The sequence below is a fragment of the Neopsephotus bourkii genome, unplaced genomic scaffold, assembly GCF_033783945.1.
Source record: "Neopsephotus bourkii isolate Nb327-2 ecotype Australia unplaced genomic scaffold, CSIRO-AGI_Nbou_v1 NB_998, whole genome shotgun sequence".
In the NCBI taxonomy this organism is placed as follows: Eukaryota; Metazoa; Chordata; class Aves; order Psittaciformes; family Psittacidae; genus Neopsephotus; species Neopsephotus bourkii.
Genome location: NW_026901490.1, coordinates 747,314 through 755,372, shown reverse-complemented (window position 1 = coordinate 755,372; position 8,059 = coordinate 747,314). Strand labels below are relative to the sequence as shown.

At 47.7% G+C, this 8,059-nt stretch overlaps 1 protein-coding gene across 1 annotated transcript; it reads left to right on the top strand.

Annotated features, from left to right (window-relative positions):
• The first annotated feature begins 3,877 nt into the window (after window positions 1–3,877).
• FAM181A (family with sequence similarity 181 member A) lies at window positions 3,878–7,742 on the top strand. Its single transcript, XM_061359870.1, has 2 exons — window positions 3,878–5,254; window positions 5,562–7,742. Exon 2 carries the CDS (start codon window positions 5,633–5,635, stop codon window positions 6,500–6,502), a length of 870 nt encoding a protein of 289 aa, XP_061215854.1. The 5' UTR covers window positions 3,878–5,254; window positions 5,562–5,632; the 3' UTR covers window positions 6,503–7,742.
• Window positions 7,743–8,059: the final 317 nt, after the last annotated feature.

Below are 8,059 nucleotides of genomic sequence, written 5' to 3'. Positions count from 1 at the left end.
GGTGGGAGTGCCAGGTTGCTTTTCTCCTGGGAGCAGAGGTGTTGGCTTCGACAAGGTTATGAGGAAGGAGAGCAAAGGGGATGACTGGACAGCATGAGTCTGTAGACAAATCCTATATGCGCCCTTCTTCTTCCCTCCCTGAGCTTAGAGGACTCAGCTCAAGGGCAGGACCAGGCTGTGTGAGGGTTAGTGCCAGGGTGAGATGACCATGCTGTTGTGTGCAGTGCCTGTGTGCTGGGGTGTGGGAAGGGATGCTGAGGGCTTTGGCTGCACCCTTGTGCACACGCTGTCAGGCATCCCTTGGGGCCTGGTGGCAAGGACCATAGTCCTGCAACCTGGTCACCATTTGCCCGTCCTGGATACCTTTCAGGTCCTTGGACTGGGAGCCAGGTTGCTAGCTTTTCCCACACCAGTTTTCTCAAAGATTAATTTCATTCCCAGAAATATTTATTAAGGTATCACAGAGGGGTTTTTTTTCCCTTTAAAATGAACCTGCAGGTCCTGTGATTGACAGGCTCACATCCCAGGCTAGGGCCAGATTCTGATAACTTGTTTGGAGGCCTGAACATCTCAGTGTCCCCCCTTTCAAGGTCATACTGGATGGACAAGGATTCATTTTCATCCTATCACCTGTTTTTCCTTCCCATTTCCAGACACATCTTTCCTGTGGCAGAAAATCCTGCTATCAGTGCCTGAGGTGTGTGGCTCCTACAATGCATGGTTACTACAATCCTTTGCTTTGCCATTGCATTCACTCCTAAGGTCACGCAGTTCTTGTGGTATGATGCTAAATAACATCTTCTATTTTTACGCCATCAGTGCATCATTAACATCCACTTCGCTTGTTGTCAATAAGAAATAAAAAATCAGGACCCCTGAGGAAGAGTTTTAGTAGTCTTCCTCCATCTCAGTGGTTCTCCTTTCTGGGACAATACTTCTGGTTTCACCATGAGCCATCATCACCTCCCTTCAGACTCCTGGCACTTCTCAAAAGCCTTCCTCTTTTTCTGAGTGTGAAGGCAGAGCAGGGGCTTAGGAAACAGCAGATGAGTGAAAAGATAAAGTGCAACTGAAATACTTTTGCTTTTGTCTGCCCTTAATGGGTAAAGAAAAGGAATGATTCACAGATGGTCCATCTGGGAATTTTCTACCTTATTTTCTTACCTTGTTTCAAAGCGATTGGAGCCCCATTTTCTCTTTCCTTGAAAGTGCATATTCATTAGGCTCAACAAGGAGTTGCAAGATTTTAAGCCAAATGGGGAAAAATAGTTGAAATTTAAAAAAAAAATAATGGTAATTTGGTCTCCCCTCCCCTCTCTTCTCGTGAACAAGCAAAATCTCTACAGAATTTCTAAAGAAAATATTTTTACCATTGTTGAGATGTCTTGTTTTTCAAGTAAAAATTTGAAACGTTCTCTGTTGGGTTTTTGTTTTAGATTAACGGAGATTGCCTAGTTTTAACACCCATGAGGAAAAGATGAGGATAACAGTGTTTACCATACAGATGTGCACCTCAGACAGACAGATACCCCAAATCAGGGTGGACAAGAAGCCCCTGAGCGCTGGTTTCAGTTCAGGCCTGCCCAGAAAGTGTACCATGTAATACATAAAGTTGTTATCTTGACAGCAGGATGAACCCTGTGACAACACCTGTAGCTCAAGCTAGGATGAAAAAAAAAGTTCTATTTCAGGTGAGGAAAAATAATTTTGAGTAAACTAATGTCAAAACAGTGACCTCTGTACCATCTCTGCACCACTCAGCTATTCATTGAGCTGCTCTTTGCTTTACAGAAGATTAAAATAACAGCAGTGATTTGGGTGTTCATGCTATTTGAACTGCTCAGAGCACTCAAAGTGGAGGGATCCCTTTCCCAGTTAATGGCATGCATTATGGTTAGTGGGTCTGAATGCACACTCCAGGCCAGTCTGGTGTTGGAATACTTTTGCTGACTGGCGCCCTCAGCCTGTAAATAAGCTGTGGGATGTTTTGGTGTGCAAGTATCTAAAGATTGACATCACTTTGAATGAGTGACACTTTAAAAACACCTCCCAGGTATTTTTGTGCAAGAAAATCTTTTCTCTCTCCTTTATTCAGTCTTGAAGGAAATACTACATGTTTAGGAGTGGCCTGGATGCAGTCCTTTGAAGTGAAAGGATTTATTCCTGTGCTTTGCTTAAAAAAGCAGGAGTTAGAAAACTTCACATACCAAAAATTCCCAAGAAGACAGCTGTCAGGAGGTGACATGTCGGATATGAAGTGGCTCTCCAGCTGGTCCCTGTCTGCATGCTGGGGAGGCATGTGGAGACATTTTTTCAATTGCTGTACTAGTTTGACACATTCACAGTGGAAAATGATGTATCATTCTTGAGCCTTTGGTTGGTGGACACTTCAAAGTGCATTGGATCCTCGGAGAGGAGTGCCCTATTGTTAATTGTTCCTTTCACATGTACATTGGGATGAACATGGAGAGAGCAGCGAGGAACAAAAGGGCTCCGGTGGCCTCTAAGAGAAATGTGGTGCAGCTCAACCTGAGTCTGACCTTGAAAGGGTGGGTTGCTCTGGTTTTTAAATCCTGCTTGCCGATTCATTCCCCTCTGGCTCCCAACCGTTACCCAGTTGCAGGGGAATGGTCTGCTGGAGCAGTGAGCACAGCGGGGCATGGGGAGCCCCTCTACCACTCCCATGTAGTGCCCAAGGAGCCATGTCCTCAGTGAGCATTCCTCCAGGAGGGGACAGGCAAGGCTGGACTTTGGGGGTTTGGAAACAATTTCTGCAATAGGTGTGTTAGAGGTATGCTGGGTTTCACTTAACCTCCAGTAGGCAGGCAAGCCATATACTCTCTGCTCAGTCTAACTGACCCACTATCCCTCATTTTCAGAGCGCAGTCCAGTGGTCTTGAGCCCCTATGACTGGAGATACGCATATATGTATATATACATACATTGCATGAGTTTCCCAGGCCTCTGAGGACACAGGTCATTAACATCCTGAGACAATCTTTTGGTCCCAGACACCTGCCCTATGTCTCTCCGCTTTCCCTCTCATCCCTTGGACAGCCAGCTAGCTCTACTGGGAGACTGAACTGTGCAACGTGGTGTCCAGGTTGGGTTCAAAAGCTCAGGCACAGGAGGCAGTTTGTTCCTGCAAACAGAGATTTGATCTCTTGGGTGCATCTCTTTCAATGAGCTAAACAAAACCTCTCCTTTAGCCTCAGCTGCACAGAAGGTTCTGTGCCGTGTCACAGAAAGGCCAGACCCCAGCTGGCGCATCCTGAAATAGATGTTCAAGTAGGTGACTGGAAATTGCCACTCAACCCTCACCAAATCATCCAAAAGGAGAAGCTTGCACAGAAATTTGAATGCTGGTGTGAGGTAGATGATAGAGTGTGCAGGCAGGGCTAGCTGCTCCAAGTCTCCTAGGGAATGAACTGCTTCTGAAGTAGAAACTAGGAAGAGAGAGGCATGTCTATGGTAGCAAATCAGCCACGATGTTACAGCTCACCATGGTGTCAAAGGCTCTGCAGCACATTCTGCTGCAGGATGTTCTGGCCCCAGGGTCTTCCTAGACCTGAAACACCTGAGCCTGGGCACCAGCACATGAGGCTCTGGCAAGACTGGGAGAAACTATGAGGAGAGTGATGACTGCACTGGGTGCACCAGTATAGGTACACTGAAGAGTCGTCCCTGAGGCCTTTGCCCAGAGTTCGATATAATGGCACAGTCTGGATTTTGTCCTTCTCCAAGAAAAATCAGAATAATATAGAATCAGCAAAATAATCATAAAATGTAGCTGTTTTCAACCCTCAGTCCTTAGGTGCTTGATGCCTCATATTTGATTTGCAAAATGGCTAGGACTTCAGTCCTTGCTTTCTCTAGGGCATGAATGTTTGGTCCAGCATCACCCTGACAGTGCATGTACAGGTCTATACTCTCTCCACTGTTCCCATCCACAGGGTGCTGCAGTCTGGAGAGCAGGAGTAACAATGCTGCGGACATGGGAGGCAGCAGGTCCCAGGCTGGCACACAGGCAGTCGGCATGTCTGGCACACACTGAGGGCAGCCCTTCTGCTCTCCTCTTCCTCCAGCTCTTAGTTTTACTGTGCTATTAAGTTATTGCCACCACTTAGGGACAAGCCTGCAAGAAGGTAGAGGGCTCACATATCAGTAAAGGAAGCAGCTCAATTAGCATTTCACACGCCTTTTCTTCCCTCTCTTCTTACCTTCCCTGCAGCAGGCATGCTTTCCCCTTAAAGGATTGTCCTGTTTCTGCTCCTTGCCAGCGTTGGCAGGGTGACAGTAGTCGAGTGTGCAAACTTGTGCTATTGTCCCCAGGCCAGGGGGAGTCATGGAGACCCACTAATATGACACAGGAAAATGTTTGCTGATGGCAATTCTATGGGCTTTGTCTAACTCTTTCTCCATCATGACGACTCGATTTAAGTCTCTAACTGTTTGACTACAGATGCAAGAGTACTATCCAACTCCATCCTTTTGTCCGGGTAGTTTGAATGGGTAATTCAGCTTTTGTGTAACTCAATTGAGGGGGCAAACATAAAGACAAGATTCTTGAGCGCTCAAGCTCCCTTTCCATGGATATCTGCACATCTCTTTAGAGATTTGTTCCTTCCCTACCTTTTTCTGACATCATCCTCCCCTTGAAAAAAAAAAAAAGGCTGTGATGGGGAGCAGTTAAAAGTAGGCTAGCCCGGTCCCCCGTATTACATTGTCCTGTGCCAATGAAGCATGGTTAGTATCAGCCCCCAGACAGCTTTGGGGAGTGCAGAGAAAAGGGTGCCTAAACTTTCCTAACTCATCCTCAACATTTTCCCTTTGGATTGTGTCATTTTTTAAAAAGAAAGGCCTCAGTAAGGGTGAAGAGGATAGGGAGAATGGTAGAAACCGCAGGGAAATGATTGTATTTATTAGCTGTCTTTCTGTGGCTGTCCCCATGGTGACAATTTGTGATGGCAAAGAATGCGAGGAGGGGAGGCTGATGCCTGATTGGGATGCTTTGTATTTGGCAAAGTGGCTTCTGATTGGCCTGGGAGAGCCCCGAACTCGACGGAGTCGATATTCATTCAGCTTGCTCAAGTGCTTGCTAAACTGCATCCAAACACTGGCAGGCCCTGGCTGCCTCTGCCGAGGTTGGCAGTGGGTAACCTGCCTAACGAGATTAGTGGGAAAGGGGAAGGGGCTCTTCTCTGCAGCGACACCGCAGCTGCCAGCACCGGTGAGAAAAGCCGCTGCGCGCCGGGTGAGTGTCCGCACTTGCTTACAGGGAGGCGGGAGTGGCCGCCCAGCTTCTTTCCACCTAAGCGCTATCTAACAAGATTAGGCACCGGGCTGGAAGGCATTTGTGAGCTAGATGCCATGCTGGTGTGTTCTGGGGCAGCTGTGTGGGGTGGTGGGCTGCAGGCAGGAGGAGGCTCCAGTGGGAGCTTGATGATGGACAACTTTGTGCGGCTGAGAAGCTTGTCATGTTCCCCCACCCTCCCTTCGTTTGCTTGGGGCTGTTTGAACCAAGGTTTCCCACTCTTAAGTCTGCCCATCGTGTTTCACAGGTTTGCCAAGGTTTGCCTGAAGGTCAGTTATAAACGTTTCATGGGAAGCTTTACACGGCACATGCAGTGAGATGGCATCAGACAGCGAGGTTAAAACCCTACTGAACTTTGTCAACCTGGCCTCCAGTGACATCAAAGCGGCTCTGGATAAATCGGCTCCCTGTCGCCGGTCAGTTGACCACAGGAAATACTTGCAGAAGCAGCTCAAGCGATTTTCTCAGAAGTACTCCCGGATCCCACGGTGCCACTCCAGCAAATCCACTGAGTGCGGCTGGCGCAGGGGGGCAGAGGACCGGGGCCGTGGACCTCCACCCGAGGCACCTGACCCCAGCCCCCACGGTGGGGCTGCTGCAGAGAGGGTGCTGCAGACATCAGGGATGGAGGACAACCTTGCTAAAGAACGGGTTTTGCAGGAGCAAAACCCTGAAGCCACCAGACCAGACCAGGTGCCCATGAGGAAGCGACAGCTCCCTGCCTCCTTCTGGGAAGAGCCACAGCCATCCCAGATCCTGCTGGCCAGGGCCTGTCCCACCAGTCCCGAGGGGCTCCCGGCCCCCAGAAACCCTCCTCCCTCTGAGGGGAAGAAAAGCAAACGGAGCCCGGACACAGCTGGTCCAGAGAGCCCCCCTGAGCCTACCCCACATGCTGGCGACAAGGACCCTGCTGGCATCCTGTTGGGTCGGGTGGGTTCCTGGACCTACTGCCCCTGCCCCTGCCCTGGGCCAGGGGTGTACCAGCCCCCTGGCACACTGTCCCAGTCGCCCTTCCTGGGGCTGGGGCTGTGGAGGAAGAGTGCAGCCACACTGTCGGCGGAGGTGCCACACTTCTGCAAGGAGGCTGATGGCATGGGACAGAAACTCTACAGGCCTGTGGTTTTGAAACCCATCCCCACCAAGCCTGCTGTACCCCCACCCATCTTCAATGTTTTCAGCTACCTTTAGCTGGGGGTGTTGGAGTCACGCTGAACACCACAGCTCCTGAGAGCGGATTGAAATGTCTGGTTGGGCACCAGGCATGAGCTGCTGGCAGCGTGAAGCAGCAGGGGGAAGGAGGATGGCAATCATACCCTCTTCCTCGTGGTCAGGCTGGAGTGAATTAGTAACTGTTGGAAAGCTACTCAGGCTCCCCTCTCCTCTCAGTATACAGGTGTAAACTGAGAATAAGCCTTACAAAGCTGGTGGCATGGAACATGAGTCAAACCAGAGCTCTTTCATCGACGGGCATTGTCTGTGCTGCAGAGAGCAGGGCTGCGGGTCATTCATAGCCACGCTTGTAACACCTAGGAGACCTCCTCCATGTGGGAAGATCTTTCCAGGTTTGCCCTGCAGCAACAGCAGTGAAGTGAAATGAATTAAACCCATTCAATGAGTTTTTGTATTTTAAAGTAATTCCAGAGAAGTCAAGATATTCAGGTCACTGCCTTTTGCATGCAAGACACTGGAAGGACGGTATTTAATGTAGAAACCATACTTGTGAATTGATTTAAGCTCTTCTTGCATGTAAATACTGAGAGAATTAATAGAAAAAATATGGGAAGAAAGGAGGTAATTTTATTTTGGAGATTCTGCTGATGCAGTCTGTTTATTTTTGCCCCACTGGGTAGGACACAGGTTTGATTTGCAACTGGTGGGTAGATATGAGGGCTGAAATCTCTGCCTATTAGAGTGATATAAATCAAAAGCAATTTTTCTGGGGCTGGGAAATTAGCTAGTGTTAAGCTGGTGCAAATGGAAGCAGGATGAATTTTCACATCAGGATTTGTTCTGCATCAACAGAACAAATGAGAAATTGCATTAATTGATTACAAACCCATAAAATATGATATGAATAAAAAAGCATATAGAATACACTGCTTTGATTTCTGGCTCACAGATGTCTTTTATTTTGCCTGATTTTACGATACTGTCACAAGACCTATCTACAAATTATTTGCCCAGTAATTTCCAAATTATTTTAACAAGTTGGCATTGAAGAAGAAGTTAATAGGAGATTTTTTTAAACTTAGATTTCTCTTAAACTCTGGGGTAAGTGGAGCTAAGGCACAGAACATGAGATCTGAAAGGTTTAATATTGCAGCCTTATGTATTTATTCAGTTATACTGGGGTAAATCACTGAGGTCAAGAGAAGTGTATTGCAGGGCTGGGGGAGGGGAAGAATGGACACCTGTGATCTCCCAGGGCCTGCTCTTATTGAAGCTAATGGAAACTTCTCCCAGGATTCAATAAAAAGTGGCCTTATTTGGCTTGGTCTCTGGCTAACATAGCTCCCTGTGACCCTCGGTACCTCTGTAAGGGGAAAACCAGTCAATGCTTCCTTTGAGTGCGTTGCAGTAATGAAAAATTTATCATCTTCAGCAATTGTAGAGTATAATTTTTGATCTTCTCGTGGGGCTTGGTGTTATATAACCAGGTAGCAACTTCTGTTAGGATATGAACTGTTCTTAGGCTAAAAATAGCTAATTCTTTTCCCAACCTTATAGTATATCCCACTAGTGTTT

Bases quoted from the DNA above. Each gene is read 5' to 3' on its own strand.
- FAM181A (XM_061359870.1), top strand. From the start codon at position 5,633: ATGGCATCAGACAGCGAGGTTAAAACCCTACTGAACTTTGTCAACCTG.